We start from the raw sequence: 21,103 nt of genomic DNA, 5'->3' as shown, positions 1-21,103 counted from the left end.
ATGATAACTTAAAAACTAATTGATCGATTTAGTTCGAACTTGGCATATCTGTTCATCAGATGTGTCATTCTAGCCCGTACCGCGAGTTTTTCGATATATTAAAATCAGTGCGCATCCATTTGTTGCGTATCCTCGTGTCATATCATTGTTGTGTATCAATGAGGAGGGGCAAGCGTTGCATCCTTGCGTATAAAAATGTATCGTATAGTGATACGATACGAGGATACTCACCTTAAACTGCTTCGAACAACCCAGCGTCAGCCTAAAAACACATAACCTCAATGTTTCCTCGCTCCGTTCCTCGTTCTCGAGTCGTTCCTGCAAAACAACACATCCTTGTAGGCTGTCCTGTACTCGGAGCTCATGATCACGTATACCACTGGATTTATGCACGTGGTCAGATAGATCAGCACGTATCCGGCGATGTTCAGGCCCCGCCAATCGATCGCGTTACGGAACGTTTTCGTGACGGTGATCGGTAGGTAACAAACAAGGAACGACGAGAATATCACCAGAATCATTTTCAACAGTTTCTTGTCTTTGTTGCTCATCCGCGGTGGTAGACCATTTCCGTTCCTCGACTTTCGTCCGTTCCTGAGGTACCTCGATCCGTGTCGCGTGATCACGGTTTGTCCATCTTTGACCGATCGTTCCGGCGTGGTGGACGATCGAACGCTCTCCAATCGATCGCTGTCCGCGGACACTTTCGAGTTCAACCGTTGCACCCAGAGAGCCGACGACTCGATTATAAACGACGCCCTACTGGCCATTCTTTCGAGCTTGTTTCGTGCCGTCGTGGGACCGCCTTTCGTCGTCGACTCTTTGGTCGTTTCACGATCGTTGAGCGGGAACGCGGCATCCATTTCGCCAGAGTCGTCTCGCTCGTCGACGTACGGTATGTCGTCGATTTTTATATCGAAACTGAGGTTCGTTTTATCACAGACACGTAGATACCCAGTAATTGGCGACGATTGGTCGTCGTCACGATTTTCTTCCGACAGTTTTCTAATTTCATTGGCCTTTTCGTTGTCCTCCGATTCTTTAGACGGGGCTTGTAACTCGGACAGGGACTCTTCGATCGCTGACCTAGATGGTGTTCGCGAACAGTTCAGTCGATTCGACGGCGGTGTCGCCCGTTTCGACGAGAAGTTCGAGCAAACGACGCTGGGGGCGCAACTCGAACCCAGCACGGAGAGCTCCTCGTCTTGCATCCGAGGAGACACCGAGCGTTGCTGGAACGAACGTACAGAATACGGGAATACAGTAAATTCTCAATAAGTGCTCGAAGGCTCCTCGGCACTGGGCATTAGATATTTCATAAATTAATGCCCATATGTGACTGAAAAAAATATTATTGGCTTTAAAATTCCAAACTCTATCACTATGCTAAACCTGATTAAAAAGTCAGCGTTACACCTGGGGATCTCTCCTTGTCAGTGCCGAGCAGTCTTCGAACACTCATCGAGAATGTACTACATGTAACGAATAGACTGCAGATCTTTATACAAATTCACGCTTTTATGGAAAATATGTACAATAAGGTAGCCACCTCCGATTACGATGATTTTTTTTATTTGTTGTCAAGGTCCTCGCCCTGGATAGTATTGCGAAGGTTTTCATTGGAGATCACCGTTTGTGAAAAAGTTATTAACAAAAAAAGTTTAGTACCGTACTTTAGTAGTATTTATAAGTAAAATGACCGATGACCTTGACCTTGACATGTGTTGTCAAGGTCATCCTTCTGAGTGACCTTGAGAAAGTTTCAGTTATGAAATGTTGTTTACTAAAAATTGAATAAGAGACCAATGATACATTTTTCTTGAACTGTATCTAACCAATTCTGAAGGAAAATAAAAAAAAATAGAACTTCGCACTGTTTCGGAGAACTATTTTGTAAGCATTTTTACATCACCTTAAGTAGAGGCTGGTCTATTGTTTTAGGGGATGATTGTTTGGTCTTATTAGTAATTTAAAAAAAAATGTGTTTTTGACTTTAGCGCATCGAAATCGGTGGGAAGGCCAAACGTCTGAATAATTATTTACTTAAACTTCTTTTGATAATAACTTTTTTACAAACGGCGGCCCTCGGAGTGATGACCTTGACAACTTATTGAAAAATCATCGAAATCGGGGGTGGCTCCCTTATTGTAAATATTTACTAAAATTAAGTCACATACATTTCCTTTATATAAGTGTTGTAAGTTCAAACAGTGACGGATCCAGAGGGAAACGATAGGGGCAATCACCCTTCCTCCAAAAGTAATCAAATATAAAAACATTATGTCACGTATACCTATAAAGGGTGGATCAAAAAAATGTACCTATGTACTTTTACTCATGTCGCCCCCCACCCCCAAGAAAGGCTCCTGGATAGCTCCCCCTCATCTTTGAAAAAAAACTCTTGAATTCGCCCCTCCTAAAAGACACCTGGATCCACTACTGAGACCAAAATAAAGTGAAATGTACAGTAGTCCGTAATAAAATTTATTCTGTATTATTTTTAGCACATTCTTATTTATGATAAATGCATAACATCTGTAGTCTAATAATAAAAGCAATTTTTGTAGATATGTATTTCGAAATATTTAGGCAGGCCGAGCTGTGTAATAGTTCTATGGACCATTTAAAGTGTCAAGTATGAATTGTTAAAAAATTAATAAACATCCGTTACTTCGTTGTACGGAGCCTGTAATCTGTAATATTCAGTCATTTTTGTAACGTCTTTGTTTGTAATGTTCTATCTAGAAATTATCGTACAGTCCAAAATTATGAATATCGTAAAATTATAGTTTGTATCATTGTAAAAAGTTATTGAAATTTACTGTATAGTGTTTGCACAAGGATTTAAATTTGTTTCCGGAAACGGAACAGAATCAGATTTCCGGTACACAGACGATAGTGCTGTCATCTAACAACACTCACGAGAATTCATTAGCTACTAGCTTGGAAGTTTCGCCATAGATGACGCAACAAACGTTTTTAAACTGCTTTATTTTTTGTGTTCCAGAAAATGTAAGAAAGTTCCGTAAAAATGCAAAAGATCATAATTGTTAATGGATAATGTCGAGTCGGTTAATGTTTATACAATTTTTCAAAGAAGTACTCGTGTGCCAAACTCCGTAAATTGAAATGTAAAGAGCATAGACGTAGTTCCAAAAATGATTAATGGAGGAAAATCATGAAAAAACAGATGAAATCACTTTTTATTCGATTATTAAAGTTTTGTTACTTCAGTGTTAATTAATTATTAATGGAGTTTTTTATTTGTCAAGCTCTTAATTTCAAACTCGAGGAACGTACTTTCATTTCACGATTAAAAAGAAATGTACCTTCCCAGATAGCACATAATGCCCAATGACGCCTTGAAGACGGCTTAAATACGCCTTAGACCTAAAATAGCCGTAAAATGGGCGTCTTTAAGGCGTCATGTGCTATCTAGGTTATGTACATTTCCTTTTAATTCTCACCTCGTGGTTGACTTGCATGGCATTAGTGTTCCCAATCAGATTTCTTTTCCTGCTTCTACAGGCGGTTTTTCGGACGATGTAGAAAATCCTGGCGTAACAAACGACGATCGCGATGCAGGGAATCAAGAAAGCAACAACGAAGAGAAATTCTTTAGGGCTCCGACCGTGCACGTCCGGCAATATCGAGCAAGAACCAATGGCGGTGTCCAGTCCGAAACGGCCCCATGTTTCGAACCAAGTGACGACGAGAACACCAAAAGCGACGATCCATATGCTGAAGACCATTGGTATTAAATATTTCTGTTTGTACAGTCTGAAAACAGAAAAATATGACAAATTGGTCGCATCATTTCGATACCCAGATAGCACATAACGCCGAATGACGCCTTGAAAACGGCTTAAAGGCGCCTTAGACCTAAAATATCCGTAAAATGGGTAAATATGACAAATTGGTCGCATCATTTCGATACCCAGATAGCACATAACGCCGAATGACGCCTTTGAAAACGGCTTAAAGGCGCCTTAGACCTAAAATATCCGTAAAATGGCCGGCTTCAAGGCGTCATGTCAATATATCTCATTTCCGTTCTTCCTACTTATAAGGAATTCGAACTTAAATCGAATATTTGAATACTTAAAAGCCGTAAAATGGACGTGTTTAAGGCGTCATGTCAATATATCTCATTTCCGTTCTTCCTACTTATAGGGAATTCGAACTTAAATCGAATATTTGAATACTTAAAAGCCGTAAAATGGACGTCTTCAAGGCGTCATGTCAATATATCTCATTTCCGTTCTTCCTACTTATAGGGAATTCGAATTTAAATGGAATATTTGAATACTTAAAAGCCGTAAAATGGACGTGTTTAAGGCGTCATGTCAATATATCTCATTTCCGTTCTTTTTACTTGGAGTTCGAACTTAAATCGAATATTTCAATACTTAAAACGTAGGGAATTAGTGGATTTAATCATTTATTCACACATTTGATTTATTTTAAGATGAAAAATTACACGACACAATCGATGGCTCGTTTAACCCCTTGTCTTACGTTGTGCCGTTCGTAGCATTGTAATTCATGGTGTCACACCATTTCCCTCAATATTAAATATGTGTATGAAATATTTGGTCGTTAGAAAGCAAGGTTTTAAGAGTTCATACCCAGATAACACATAGACGGCTTAAGACGGCTTAAAGGGGCCTCAGACCTAAAATAGCCGTAAAATGGGCACCCTCAAGGTGTCATGTGCTATCTAGGTAGGGGATATTACTTATTGTAGAAAAATGCTTACAGTCTTAAACTTGGCAAAAATGTAATTTTTTAACATACGTTTTAAAATATTAGGTGTCACCCAGGCTACACTCAACGCAACCCCTTAGTGAAGCCACTGCCTTACCATTTTGTTTACAATAGTAGGTATACAGTAAAACCTGTTTTTGTGCGGTTCTTTTCTATACGATTTTATTTTTATGCGATTTGTTTTGTGCGATTTTATTTTTGTGCGATTTTTTTTATGCGGTATATGAATTTCAACGGCGTTGGCATTACTGTAATGTTTTCTATCAGTGTACATATAAATATACACTTCAAGATGCTCTGTTCATTTGGTTTAAACAGTTTCCCGACAATGTACATTCAATTATTTTCGCTCGACGCGCTAGCAGCATACGCTTCGTATTCCGAGTTTTATCCACGACTCACGTGATTAAGGATTCATTTTATAGTGAGATTAAAGGTAAATAAATTAATTACTTTTGTTTCTATTTGTATATAGTTTTTATGATTTTCATTTTATTTTTAAACATATGTACTCCCTTAAAATGAATAATTGTAGCCAAAAAAAAGTGAAAAGAAAGACAATTCCATTAGAAACAAAAAATCTAATATTAAATAGACTAGCAGATGGTGAACCAATTCATCACAAGAAGATGCGCGTTAAGGATTACGACGACTAGCAGTGAATTATGTAATGTGCATTTTGAAAACTTCTCCATGTATACAATGAAAAATTAAATGTTTTTATAATGTGTAATTTAATTATTTATTTTGTTTGGAAGCACTTTCTCATGTATTTCGTAAATAATTGACGTATTTTCTAAGTGCGACTTTTTTTATGCGGTCCCTCTCCGCCGCATAAAAAAAAATTTCTGTAGTATGTCGTACAAAGTTGTTTATTATATGTAGTATTTATGAAATTTCCGAATATTTTTTTGTGCGGTTTCTTTTATGCGGTCCCTATCTACCGCATAAAAACAGGTTTTACTGTATACTCTTAACCCTCAAATACATCGCGAAGTTTAACAGACCCCAGTTGTTCTTAGAATGTTTACAATATATACCTGTCCAGGTCAAGCGAAGGTGTCAGGACCGTAGGAGGGAGAAAAAGTTAAGGACTGTCGTTAAGTTTTCCGCTATTAAGCCGCGTCAGTCTTTCCTTCGTAACCGAGTGATCAACGTCGAAAGTGTAAGTTGGGGCCAACAAACGTAGTAATGTATATGTACAAGCGTCGATAACTCAGTGCAGTGGAAAAAACTAATATTTATTGCATATTTTACACTCCACAATACATTTCACAGCACAAACAAGAACTTTTTAAATACACTTACCCGAAATTAGTTTATGTGACGCGTGAACGACTTACTTGGGATATAATCTGGGATGACCTATCATCACGTAACGATTGATCGTGATCGCTAGGATCGTGAACAGGCTTACTGCGACCAGTCCGTATCGCAACAGAGGGAACAATCGGCACAACAGCGGCCCGTGACGCCAGGAACTATGCCAGAACGTTGACGTGGCGAGGGGTAGATTGAAACAGCAGAACATTAGATCGGAGATCGATAGATTCATTATGAAGATCGCAGTTGCGTTTCTCAGCTGTAAAAAATGAAAACAGAACAAGATATTGATTAATTGTACTAAATCAATTTATCGGTATTGGGGTCATGGAAAAGATTCGTTAGAATTTCAATTTTCTGCTTTATATATCGTGACTTTAATAAGTGAACCTTGTAACTCTACTTTTGGGCTAATTTTGCATTTTAATGTCAGTCAAAGCACTCAAAATAAATACATTTTCCGAAATAATTCTGCAACTCCTGCAAATTAAATAAAGTTCAAAAAATTTACTTATTTTCAATAATTTAATAAGTTCAATTAATTCTAAACCGTTTTATTGCTCTTCTATAAAGTTTCGTTAAATGGAGTTACGAGTTTTACTTATTAAGGTCACGATATGCTTGAATACAAAAAAAATAGGATACGCGAAATTGGCTACATAAGACCTAGGGTGGATGCACCAATACATGAACACGTACCAGTGAATGAACATTCCCAGATGACGCCTAATGACGCCTTGGAGACGGCTTAAAGGCGCCTTAAAATAGCCGTAAAATGGCCGTTTTCAAGGCCTTATGTGGTATCTGGGTTATATATAAAAACGAATATGTTAAGTTATTGCAATAAGCAAATGATTAAATGTTGATCTTTTTCAATTCCTTGTTTCATATTTAAACATTTTTCGCGCCATTAGTTAGAAATGTTCATTTACTTAATATTGTTCATTCACTGGTGAAATCTGTATTTTTTGTTTTTAGTTCAATTAATTTTATTATTCCAATTTTCCAAATTGAAATATATACGGTATACAAAGGTGTAAATATTCAAAAATCTAATTTTCATGTGCCAAATATTTATTAATGTTATTATCATATAAAATTCGACTTTAATAGTTACAAAATCTCTTAAGTGTTCAACATTGGTGTGTCTATCCTACTGAAAATTAATTTTAACACTTTGAATGCCGGAATAACCTCCACAGAGCATCCACAGGATTAGACCTCTTTGTCTCAGAAAATCGAAAACTGTATTTAACCAACGTTTTTTTATTTTTCCATTGTTTTCGAACCTTATAGAATCTATGCGTAGATATACCTCGAATACAACAAATACCACGAATACCATGAACACCAGGAATACACCGAATACATAAAATTTTTCGGAATATTCGAATATTCGAATGATTCAAATATGAAATTTAAATTCTACTGCTGTTTGAATATTCGTAACAGCCCTAATAGGGGAATCGCGAGAGTACGACACCCCCGTTTTCGCAAGGAACGTTGGTCGGACGGCGTAAAATATATCTAATTTCGAAAATGTCGTTTTCAATAATAAACGGCGCCGATGACCTTCCGGATCGTTGCCTCGTTTTCGTTATTGCGTCGCCGTGCTATTTATAGAAAAGCATGGTCATTACCATATGGAACAATGGTCGAACGGTGGTGACCGACACGCAGGGACTAGTTGAACAAAATGGCGTCCATGGCGTGGCTATAGGATTCATATATTTACGGTTGAATACACATTATATACAATCCTGGGTGGTAAAGATGAATTTAATCCTATAGAGAACGAATTCACATTAATAATGAAAAATATTTGTCTCGGTAACAAGAATCGTGGTATAAATGAAAATTTATGATTATTAACGTACAGTAACGGATAAAGAAGTTACCATTTTTCTGACTCCTTATATTTCTCATCAACTTGAAATCTCAATACACATGGGCGTAGCCAGCTACAGTCGGAGGGAGGGTTGGGAGGGGGGTTGACAAAATCTAATCTTAAGGTAAATTTCATAATATTATTTTTCTTCTTTGGGGGAGAAGGGGAATGCAAAATCCAATTATTTCCCTTCTAGAGTAGGAACAAGGCCACTTTTTTCCCTCCAGGGAGGGACGTGGGTGGGTGGGGGCAGGTGAACGCCCCCCTACCTCCCTTACCTATGCCCATGTTAATATACATACTGGGTTTATATGTACAGATTTTAATTCTCTATCAGAATGTACATACACAAACATATACGTACCCTCGCGAGCAAACTCGGCTTCCGCTATGGAAAAAAGTGTCGTAGAGAAAGGGCCTCCTATCACTTGATTTCGAAAGTTTCTGAAATTCATGCCAAATTAACATTCATTTTAACATTTATTTCAGTACTTGAATCAAATTAACCAAGTGCTAGGTGGTTCTTACTCTTACGCCATGTTTGCCCCTAGTGAAAGCCGAGTTTACTCGTGAGGGTACAGGGTTCTCCAAAAGTCCCGAAACTATCAAATATCTAAAAAAAAAAGAAGCATTTTTCCGAAAAAATGTTTCGGACATTAGTTTTAAGGTTTTAAAACTTCTATTGGATAGTTATATCCATTTGACCTTCAATGGAGGAGTCGAGGTGACGTCAAGGTCAAAATGATTTTTTTAGATGGAACTCTCCATTTTTTATCATGCAGTGTTAGAGCTGACAACGTGGCCTTTCTAAAACACTGATTGGTGATCTCGTTTTGATGAAAATTTTCTGAGTTATCAGCAGACTGCGGATTATTTATGCAAAATAAGATTTTCTAGAGTAATTTATAAAGACAGGAGCATATCTATAAATTTATATTTGCTCTTAAGTATCTTATTAGGTTCAGACTAAAATAGAAAAATCATTGGATCCGATGAAAGTTTTGTCTTCTATCGTATTTCACAGAACCCTATGGGCTACAAATGCATTATGAGCTTTCAAAAACGTAGTGCCGACAGCATTAGCATTATCCAGTGTGTACCAAGTGGAGATTACATGGTTGGTCCACACACATACCCTCACACGCACTCACACAAAGGGGTGTAAAGTCCATCCATGCAACCTCCACTTGATACACCCTGGATAATGCTAACACTGTCGGTAAAAATTGAATATTGGACTTTGGTTAAACTGCATTGTTTTTCTGAATATATACAATTTTGTTTTCATGCATTTTCTTTCCGAAAAATACATAAATCCTTTATTCTACAGCTCGATTAATGCATGAATTGAAATTTTTCGAAATTGCGACATGCGACGTTTTTTCTTACGACCACAGAGAAATAAGGTCCCAAATTTGGGACTCCCAAACGACGATAATAATTGTGACCAGCCGAGTGAATTTTACGACCGTTTCAAGGCTCGTCACCGACTGAAAGAAAAAATAACAAATCGTGTTTATATGTATGCATCGCGCGTTGCTAGATCGTCCCCGTACATAAATCCCCGTGGGTTCGCTCGAAGAAAGACGAACTGTTTGTATGCGCGGCGGGACGTTATCGTAACGACGTGGCGGTCTTATCTGGCTGGATCGGAGACGTTCTGCAAATAACGCCGTATTAAATCCTGGGAAAAGAATAAAAAAAAAAAGAAACAAATTTAAATAAGTGGAACTTAACCTCGAAGCTACTTAACAGGTATTATGTTTCCGTTTCCAAATAGGAGACTACATATTATGAGATGTTTTGTTTCTTATTTTTTAGATGTACACGGTGAACAATAGGTTAAGCGTATGAAGTGTTATCGATGGGCCCACGAAGACCGTGGCGCTAAAGAAATAGATTTCATATGTTCAATTTGTGAACAAAAAAAACAGGAGGAAAAAACCAACAATAATTGCTTCTAGGGATAGTAATACATGCAATATATGTATAATGCTATATAACTTGGTACACTACAATATAAGGCTTATAAGAAATTAGAGGTTCACAAAAATTCCGATGAAAGTATCATTAGGATTTCAGTAATTGTAAAATAAAATATCTGAAATCCGTCATTTTGATGGATTCGATAGTTCCAGTGTTGATAAAAGTGTTCTTAGTCGCGAATTATGTTTTTTAAAAATCGCTCTCATATTACGCAACTTTAACCTGAATACAATTTCAACCTCTAATATAATTGTTTTACACCACTGAACGGTATTTCTTATGACCATCATTTTGGTTTTTCACGACGATGAAAAATTTTCCAATGAAAAATTTCAATTCGATAATATCGTCGAGGAAATTGGAGATTTCTTTTGTTTTTTGCTGAAACATCGATATCACGAACGCACGGCATTGTGTTCTAAAACGAGCACCGAGGTGAACCACTTCTCTCTGACACGGACACGTCTAGGATTTAATAGTGGCGAGTAAGACGCACTGGAAACTCGAGGAACCGCGACGTGTAATCTATATCCCGTTCCGTGTAAGAAATTCGTCACTGGTAGATTCCACGGTTTTACTGTAATCCACGCCCTACCTCGGAACGTTTATCGTTGCGCAATACAAATCCAGAACACCGTCAGAGTGGCAAAATACCTTTGAACATACGATTTTTCTCTGAGGTGAACGGCTTGATAAATATACAGGGTGTCCAATTTAAATCGATCCTCTCGAATATCTCTGAAGTTATTCGTGATACTGGAAAGTGTTTCAAACAAAAGTTGATTGGTATCGAGGGGGGCATAATTTCATGTCAATAGTTTTTTTGTAGGTGGAGGTATAGAGGACATATGAAGGTCAACTTTACTTTTTTAAATGGAACTATATATTATTTAATGCATTGATGAATGCAGCTAGTCATTCCCTGGAAAAAATTATTAACCTATTTATATCGAAAAATTACTCGTTTAGGAGATATTTTAATTTCAAAATTACATGCGACGTCTATGGACGTACTTGTGAACATCAATTTTATGACGGGAAGATCGTATCACTAAACCACTGCGCTAATTTTTGAATTAAAATATCTTCTAAACTAATGGTTCCTCGGTATAAATAGGTAATAATTTTGTAGAGGAAATGACGAACTGCTTCGATCAGTGCATTAAAATATATATAGTTCCTTTTAAAAAAATAAAGTTAACCTTCGTATGTCCTCTACGCCTCCATTTACAAAAAAACTGTTGAAATGAAATTATTACCCCCTCGATACCATTCAACTTTTGTTTGAAACACTTTCCGGTATCACAAATAATTTCAGAGATATTCGAAGGGATCGATTTAAATGGGACACCCGGTATAACCGTACAATCAAAATATAGATATTGAAATTATAATCAATTATATGACCGTAGAGACTGTATAATAGATAGTATGAAAGCTTTGATGAAATCTACATCAACGTTGCAGGTACTTTCGATCTATCATACGATCATCTTCATCATCTTTGCGTTCACTTTATACTGTCATGAGTACAACGTATACCTGCACATCGAAGTTATTCAAAAAGTGGTGTATAATTATTTATATGACTGTCGAAACTGTAGATATTATGAAAACTTCGATCGAGTTTACATCAATGTTGGAGATTCTTTCGATCTATTATACGATTATCATCATCTCCATGTTCACTTTTATACTGTTGTGAATGCAACTCACATTTACATATTCAATTTATTATAAAAGACGGTTTATAAGTACTTATATTCCTGTCGAAACTATAGAAATCATGAAAACCTCGATCAAAGCTACATCAAGATTAGAGATTCTTTCGATCATCATCATATTTACGTTCAATTTATACTGTCGCGAAAGTAACCTACATTTGCATATTCAAATTATTAAAAAGATTGTCAATAATTACTTATACGACTATCGAAACTCTAGAAATCAATTAAAACTTCGATCAAAGCTACATCAACATTGCAAATTCTTTTCATCTATTATACATTATACGATCATCATCATCATCTTTGCGTGCACTTTATACTGTCATAAATGCAACATATATTTGCACATTGAAATGATTAAAAGGGTCGTATATAATCACTAATATGATTGTCGAAACTGTGAAAATAATTAAAACTTCGATCGAAGCTACATCAACATTGAAGATTCTTTCATCCTTCTCTTCGTCTGTCGCTACTCAATAGTTACTATTCGAGAATGAAATGAAAAATAAAAGGAATGCAAGAATAAAAAAGAAAGAAAACAAAAAAAAGATTCCAAGCAGATTACAAATGATAAGTAAATTCGTGTCGATCGTACACACTGACCTTTCTGGTCCGGGATAGCGCCATAATGGTGAAAAGGTTCCCCGGTATACCGACAACCATGAAAATCACGCAGCAACCGGCGGCGAAGTAAAGCAGCCATCGTGGATAACCGACGAAGAGTACCGCCGATCCTGGATCCTGAAGGACCACCTCGAGCGCCTCCGTTCTGTCGTTCTGGCCGGTCTCGTTGCTCGCCATCCAGTACTCCATCTGCGGGCAGCATGGGCAGAGACAGGTATCGTTTTGCAACAGGGCCGTCAAACCCACGGCGACGCAGCCGTGCCTACCCGGACAAAACGATTTCGCGACGATCAAATATACAGGGTGCTCTCAGCTAACTTGATCACCTCGAATAATGACTTAACGGTACATTTTATGAAAATTTTGAGGCGTATAACTTAAATGGGATTAAGGGGCACATCGTATAAGGTACGTGCTTTTTTTGTATGTGGAGACATTTCAGAGATTTCAAGGTGAGTTTGATTTTTTTTAAGTGAATGACCTATTTTTGTACCATAGATCGATAGAGTAACAAATTCTGGGTAAAAATGTGTTAACCTTCGTACGTTCTAAACTCAATAGTTAACGAGATATTTAAATAATAATCAATGTATTGAAATCGCTATATTAAATTTGAGGGGCATCAGTTCGAGCATCCATAGATTTTGGGTATCAACTAATCGATAGAGTAACAAATTCTGAGTAAAAATGTGTTAACCTTCGTACGTTCTAAACCCAATAGTTAACGAGATATTTAAATAATAATCAATGTATTGAAATCGCTGTATTAAATTTGAGGGGCTTCAGTTCGAGCACCCATAGACTATGGGTATCAAATAATCGATAGAGTAACAAATTCTGAGTAAAAATGTGTTAACCTTCGTACGTTCTAAACCCAATAGTTAACGAGATATTTAAATAATAATCAATATATTGAAATCGCTATATTCAAGTTGAGGGGCATCAGTTCGAGCACCCATAGATTTTGGGTATCAAATAATCGATAGAGTAACAAATTCTGAGTAAAAATGTGTTAACCTTCGTACGTTCTAAACTCAATAGTTAACGAGATATTTAAATAATAATCAATGTATTGAAATCGCTATGTTCAAGTGGAGGGGCATCAGTTCGAGCATCCATAGATTTTGGGTATCAAATAATCGATGGAGTATCAAATTCTGAGTATAAATGTGTTTGACTTACATACGTCCTAAACCTAATAATTAACGAGATATTTACAAAGTAATTTTTAATACTATCGGCCATAGCTTCCAACTAGTAAGTACGTATTAAAACTTATTTTGTAAATATCTCGTTAACTATTAGGTTTAGGACGTATGAAGGACTACACATTGGAGAAATGTAATTAATTAAATTGAAAAGAAAAAAATACAGATTTCACCAATGAGTAAACAATATTAAGTAAATGAACATTCCTAACCAGTGGTGCAAAAATTGTTTCAATACGAAAGACGAAATTGAAAAAAATCAATATTTAATCATTCGCTTATTTTAATACTTAATTCACTCGTTTTTATATGTATATATATACAGTGGGTAAAAAAAATATCCACACACCGTTCAAGACAGAACAACATTTTTTAAATTGATTTAAGTGAATTGCGTTTTTTTTGTGAAGTTAGGAAGATTAGTTTACTAAATGACGTGCAAAAATTTTTTGGAAAATGTTGCAATTGGTCGGAGTCACGAAGAAAATAGTAAAGGTCGCTTTTTACAACTTTTTTATCTGACACTGTAATGAAAATTTAATAAATACATTTCTTAGATTCATGTTAAAACTGAAAATTTCATCGAAATTTGTTAACGTTGTTATGAGATACAAACGATTAAAAAATTTTGAAAATCGCAGTTTATCTTTTCATCTTTCGATGCCTGTGGCTCGTTTATGTATCAACTGATTTCAATAAAAGTTTCAGCATGTACATATATAACTGACATAAATCCTCAAAATGTACTTATTAAATTTTCATTACAGTCTCAGATAAAGAAAACTGTAAAAAGCGACCTTTACTATTTTCATCGCGATTCCGACCAATTGTAACTTATTCAACATTCTTTTGGTCCATCATTTGGTAAACTAATCCTTCACAACAAAACTCCAATCACTTCGTCCAATTTTCAAAAGAAGTAGTTCACAGAACATACACATACTTTGTTTACCCACTGTACCTACATCCTACAAATATTGTTAAAAAATCATTCACGACTGATGTGACTTGTGACCAATTTATTCTAACTGATAATAATCTAAAAGATACAGTTTCATTCTACATCTTTCTATTCCTCTAAAAGTAAGTTTCTTGTGTGAACATACAAATTGATCATCGTGTGCTCGTTCTTTCTCGAATTTCATCATTTTTCTATTCCCAGTTCCCTCTCGTACATTTATCCCTTTGATCGTACCTTTCAATCCTTTCTTTTTTCTTTTTTCTTTTTCGTTCCTCGACTCGTGTTTCTCTTATATTTCTCGCGTGCGATCTCGAAAATGCACCCAGCAGGGAACCCCCCAAGTTCTTTTCTCACGCGGACGGTACACACGTCGACGAGGAAGAGCGAAATCTATTTTCGCCACCCGAGACGATAAACTCTTTCAGCCGGGAGTAAACTTTACCAGAACGATCCTGTGTCGTGTCGGGATCGCGTTCCTCGGGCAGGGGGGGAGGGGGGCAACCACGAAGGAACTGAGAGAGATCTTTCGATTCCGTCCAGAGAAAAAAGATCATGGGCGTGCACAGAGATGGGCAATTTCAATATCCAGATAAAAAATTTCGAATAACGAATAAAAGATAAGGAACGTATGTCAAAATTTTGTTAAGGGGTTACATACCTTTGAGCAGTTAAACAAGAGGGAAAAATAACAAAGTTTTTTGTATATGCAGAATTATTGTTTATTTAAAAATCGACATGTACAGTGGGTGAAAAAAGTATTCGTACACCGTTTAAAACAGACCGACTCTTTCAAAATTGGACCAAGTGACTTGAGTTTTTTTGTGAAGTTAGAAGGATTAGTGTACTAAATGATGTGTTAACAAAATGTTGAAAAGTTGCAATTGGTCGAAATCGCGAAGAAAATAGTAAAGGTCGCTGTTTGCGACTTTTTTTGTGAGATTGTAATGAAAATTTAACGAATACATTGTTTAGATTTATGTTAGTTATATGCATGCTGAAAATATTATCGAAATCGGTTAACGTTGTTATGAGATACAAACGGTTAAAAATGTTGAAAATCGCAGTTTTTCGCGACTTTTGACCGACAACTTTAGTATATCTAAAGATTCTTACATCTTTCGATACCTGTTACTCGTTTCTGTATTAACCGATTTCAATAAAAGTTGCAGCACGTATATGATTGACATAAATCTTCGAAATGTATTTATTAAATTTTCATTACAGAATTATTCGAATAAAATTGTGCCCACCTCTGGGCATAGAAATGTTCAACTATCGATAAATGTTGAGAATATTAACGAAATGGTATCGATACATCGATATATCGCTAAAATATCGTTAAGGTGAATCGAAACGACTGAGGTATACTGAAACGCATTGATTCTAGTAAAATAAAAACATATTCATTTCGGTGGAATAGAACAATGACTATTAAAATTTGAACAATTTCCAATTGTTTCAATTTTTTCAATTGTAAATAAAATCAAACAGAAAAATGACCTTTCAATGATACGTATTAGAGAATGATTTTAGAATGATTTTTTTTTTACTTTTGTCCCACTTTATCAGAAGAATCGACCACTGTGCCGTCGCAACGGTCGATGGCAAATAGGAGGAAAAGACGTTTTATCGGTGGCCTCAACCAGTGTAAAGTTGTTATCGTCAGCACAATCCCATCCATTCACGCGAATCCTTACGTAGAATTGAATGGAAGTGCACTCACCTTCGTGAGAAGCGTACGCTGTCGGTCCTGGTCTCATCGGTGCGAATCATTTATGGCACTTCAGCACACGAGGCGAGGGTAATCTCCGTTTGATACATTTGGATCACACTTCCATGGTACAATTCACGTTGAATCAATGAATTAGCTACAATTTTGGTGTCCTCTCCATTTTCATACTGACAAGTTTCGTTCCAAATGGTATACAGAGTGTCCCAAAAAAGCTTAGACTCTCGGAAGTGAGGGGTTCCTGGGATGATTTGAAACAACTTTTTCCTTAGCAAAAATGTAATCCAAGGCTTTGTTAACGGGATATAAACGAAAAACCGTGACCAATCAGAGCGTGAGTTCGCCGGCCGAGCTCTGATTGGTCGGGGATTTTCGTTAATATCTCGTTAACAAAACCTCGGAGAACATTTTTGCTAAAGAAAAAGTTGTTTCAAATTACTCCAGGAACCCCTCATTTCCGGGAATCGAAGCTATTTTGGGTTACCCTATATACCTTTGAGCTGTGAAATAAGGGGGAAAATTAAAGAATTTATTTTGTAAATATAGAATTATTGTTTATTAAGAATTCGACATATACGTCTTATTGTATGTTATTTCCTTAGTAAATTCTGAAGAATTGAGCTATACAGGGTGTAAAATGTTGCAGGTCCTTGAAATGGGACACTCGTGAAGCGATTTGGAACAAGTTTTTCTTTAGCAAAAATATTATACGAGGCTTTGTTAACGAGATATTAACGAAAAACCCCGACCAATCAGAGCGCGAGTTTTCCGGCGAATTCTCGCGATAACGTTGGCTACCAATCGCAGCACGTAGGTTTAAACGGGGTTAACAATAAAATTTGGTACAATCACCTTAGAGCTCTCTTTTAAACATGTTATATTAGCTAAAAAAAATTTTCGTTCGAACAGCTAGCAACAGAATAATCTAAGCTGATCACGTTTCGTGGTCCACCCAGTATAGTCGATATATATTAAGAAAATATGTATAATCAATTATATTGACTTTATTGGCCACTGATGTATTTAAAACATACAAACATCAGTCGAGCCTGAAAAAACATTGTAAATCCTTACGATCGATTAAGAAAAAGAACAGCATCGTCTTCACCTTCGTTCCACTCAAGATTGTTTTGAATACAGTTTGTGTTCGTATATTTAAACAATTGATAGATGATTTCATTAAGTCATTTAAATCTTGAAATCGTTCACGACGTAGAGGTCCTTTTTTTCAATTTTGGCTACAGTTCGTCGCCACAGTTCTTAACTGCTCTAACTCCATTTTTAAATAAAAATTTATTTAATCATTTTACGTGCGTCTCGTTGGTCCAAAGAATATAAATTCACCATAATATAAAGAAAATTCAAGAGAAATTTGATTTGAAAATTCAAGAGAAATTTGATTTTGAAAAGAAATGAAAATTTTCAATTTTAAACATTTTCCTGTGTTCAAACAGTAATAATTATTCGGTTGATTGTTACATCAAATTATTCTATAAACTCTCCCGAATAATTCATCACATCCAATGAGTTTTCTAGTTTATTCCCATCCTAATGTGATACTTAAAGAAATTACTATATTTCCTCTTCTCATACAAATTGCTTTAGAAAATACCATTTTGCATAAAAATCCGCAGTCTAGTAATAGACTACCAATTTATGCTACCGTTAAAATTTCTTAAGTATAACTTGCTACTGCCCATTAATCTCTTTGTTCTTGATAGTTGTTTCGAACAATTCAAGCAATTATTTACACGAAGTGTGGTGTGACAAAATATTGATATACACATATTTTGAAAAGTTATAGAAAATGTAAAATCGTTGATATATGTCACTAAAACCATAACAATATATTTTGTAATACAGAAGGTATCATTATAAGTGTATCTTCAATTCTATTCTTGATCAAAATTCATACGAGTGGCAATTTCGAAGTATTCAAATAATAATTTGAGCACCCACTGTATTATAGTGTTTGATTATTTCACTACTTCCCTGCTTCTATAATTTTATTAACCTTCGTAAACTTTGGACTCAGTTTTCTCTTTCTTAGAAACTAGTCGAGACAGAACAATTAAGAACTAGCACGACGATTTCACGATCTATCATTCCGAAATGTTCGATTTTCGTTGCGTATCGAAACGAAAAAAAAAAGTCTTTCACCGAAGAGGCGTGGTGGAAACGAGAAATCGCGCCAAACGAACGATCTTCCGAAACGTTTCCCGCGTGATCCGCGATGCAACTGATCTAAATAGAGCGCAGGCGTGTGTGGCGGGTTAGCGTCCTTCGCGAACGAGGAAAACACGTGAAGTCTATTTTATCGATTTCAAGAGAACATCGAACAGAGATGAAAGTAAAATCTACATAAGGTCAATGTCCCTATATCTAATCACGTCTCGATTTTTGCTCAGTTACGTATATTTTTTATTTAATGTAAAAAGTTAAATAATAAATTAGTTATACAACAAATTATTTAAATTCGTTCAGTATTTCCGTACATAACGCTACAGCCCGCAGTTCAATAGATGGCAGCATTTTAATAAATGTATAATAATCCTTAATAATAAACAAGCTTTAATGCGTGTTGACATAATTATTTGAAAATTCTGTTATTTTATAAACTTTATTTTATAAAGTTTTTAAATGTTGCAAAGTAAATTCATTTGCACTTACCAGTTCCAGAAATTATGGTTCTAGAAGACCATCTATATTTGGAAATCCTAATAAGGGTTAAATATTGGGAGAATTAGCGTAATATGTATTGTGTCGGCGAGATTTCCTCGTGAATTAGAGCGACGTCTTTCAATCTCAAGACGGTCGTTAAGAAATCCGAGGGCGGTGAAATCAGTGGAACTCGACGGAGACGACGTTTAACGTGTGCGGAGGCGTCGACGATGCTTTTAATAAAATACGTTACCGGTCCTTGCAGCCGTCATTACACCGACAATGTCTTCAGCGATGAAGTTAACCGACAGAACGAGATTTTGTCCGCAAATCATCGAGGGACAGGTAGATTTTTTGTGGTCAAAATAGTAAAAACAAACTACCCCCAAATATACAGTGCGCAACTACTTGCCGTCATGTAACTGCACAAGCCCGTGGTGCATTAAAAAATTCGTATACATAGCTGTGTTCAGAAAAAAACGACCTATATTTCTAGTTATTGTGAAAATGTAATAGTTATTAAAAATAATATATATGGTAAAATTTTTTTGAAGAAAAAAACTTTTTTCAGAATTTTGTTGAAATGAGTCTTTAGAGCTTATTATACCATTAAACTTTTGTTTGAAACATTTCTTTCTATCGCTTGTACTTTAAGAGTCACACGTGATATAGTAGGAGCGTATATTTAACTTTGAGGTTAGTTTCCACATCCCTAAAGGGCGACCGGGCACGAATGAAAGATACTGTTACTCTTGTCTTGAATCACTCTATAAACCCACAAAGTTTCATTCTAACGAGCTTAATTATTTTCAAACTACGACTAATATACTCGACAAAAGCAGAGTAAATTCATTTGCTGTAAAATTGAAACAAATTCTAATAAAATGACGTAATTACTCTTGCGACTTGAGCGCCATCTATTGTAAAAAAGCAATTAAACAGCCCTATCACATATACTACTGCATATTTCCTTTTTTTCATCCTAAAATAGTGTAAACCGTGTTAAAATTACGAATGTTTGTTGTCTTACCTAAATTTTACTTCAAATAGCAAATACAAATTTGTTTGCTTAATATCGAGTATAAACTAATGTTGAAAGGGCATCATTCTGAGCTTCAAACAGTTAATGAGATTAAATAATTGTTCGCCAAATGTTAATACATTCAAGAATAAGTATTATTTTGTTATAAAAATTGGAATTTCCACGTTCAAACGATTGAAAGTGACGAAGTGCTTTTTTATCTTTTATTCGTTATTTGAAACTCTTTATCTAAATAATGAATTTGCCCATCTCGGCCAGAGGGCACCTACACTCGATTCGAACCACGCGCCCCCCCCCCCCACCCTCGCCCCCTGAAAAACACCGGCCGGCCGGGTCCCTACATCCTTTTTAAAAATAATTACATTTTGTTACCCCGGGTACAGTGGAACCGCACGAAGGGTGGGGAAGAACCGCCGGCTGCGTACATACGAACGTGCTCGCGCGCGCGCAACGGAAGAGTGTGACTCCACTGACGAGCAAACTCGGCTTCCGCTAGAGGAAAAAGCGACGCAGTGTCTTATACAAAATGGGAGAAAAATGATAAAAAAGTTTTGTAAATTGATAATTGTTGCATAATTTGACGTATTAGTATCGAATAAGTATAGTAGTATTAGTTTATTGTTTCCTCGTAGGGGTTACAAAACTTCAGTTTCCCTCCTCATTACATCTTATAATCTGCCCATTATAAAAAAAAAACAAAACAAAGAAAAACAACGAAAAATAAACAATAAAATAAAGAAAACGCTTGTCTATCGGGATTTCCTAACGAGAGAGATAGAGAGAGAGCGCGTGCTTCGTTCTTACACTGGTTTTCCTATTTACAGATTATATTTAGTTTTATTCTATCTTACATCTATTCTTAATCTAAATCTTATTCTAAATACAATTCCGCACTTTTGATTCCCGTCTCTACTCATTCATGCCTCCTTTTTTACTAATGTCGAATAAGTACAATAGTTGACATGTTTTTTTTTCTGCTTGATGTTCTTTATAACTGACAAAATTGAAACAATTGGCAATAATTGGAATTGGCATATTGGATGTCCTTTAATCAATAGACAATCAACAAAATTTCGATAAGACTTACCATTTTCGAGAAATTATTCATAAACTCCAAAAACATCGATAAACTCAAAAACTTGGTCGACACCCTTTCCTCTTGTCTGATTGCAATGAACTTTTTC

The 21,103-nt window shown here is 36.0% G+C and overlaps 1 protein-coding gene across 1 annotated transcript; it reads right to left on the bottom strand.

Annotated features, from left to right (window-relative positions):
• Window positions 1-278: 278 nt before the first annotated feature.
• LOC107193434 (G-protein coupled receptor moody) lies at window positions 279-12,507 on the bottom strand. Its single transcript, XM_015582877.1, has 4 exons — window positions 12,298-12,507; window positions 6,111-6,349; window positions 3,468-3,780; window positions 279-1,232 (listed from the first exon to the last, which is right to left on the bottom strand). Exons 1-4 carry the CDS (start codon window positions 12,505-12,507, stop codon window positions 279-281), a joined length of 1,716 nt encoding a protein of 571 aa, XP_015438363.1.
• Between the last annotated feature and the right edge of the window lie 8,596 nt (window positions 12,508-21,103).

This window comes from Dufourea novaeangliae, unplaced genomic scaffold (assembly GCF_001272555.1).
Source record: "Dufourea novaeangliae isolate 0120121106 unplaced genomic scaffold, ASM127255v1 scaffold6, whole genome shotgun sequence".
In the NCBI taxonomy this organism is placed as follows: domain Eukaryota; kingdom Metazoa; phylum Arthropoda; class Insecta; order Hymenoptera; family Halictidae; genus Dufourea; species Dufourea novaeangliae.
Note: the sequence above shows the minus strand (reverse complement) of the source record. Positions and strands in the feature narration are given on the sequence as shown.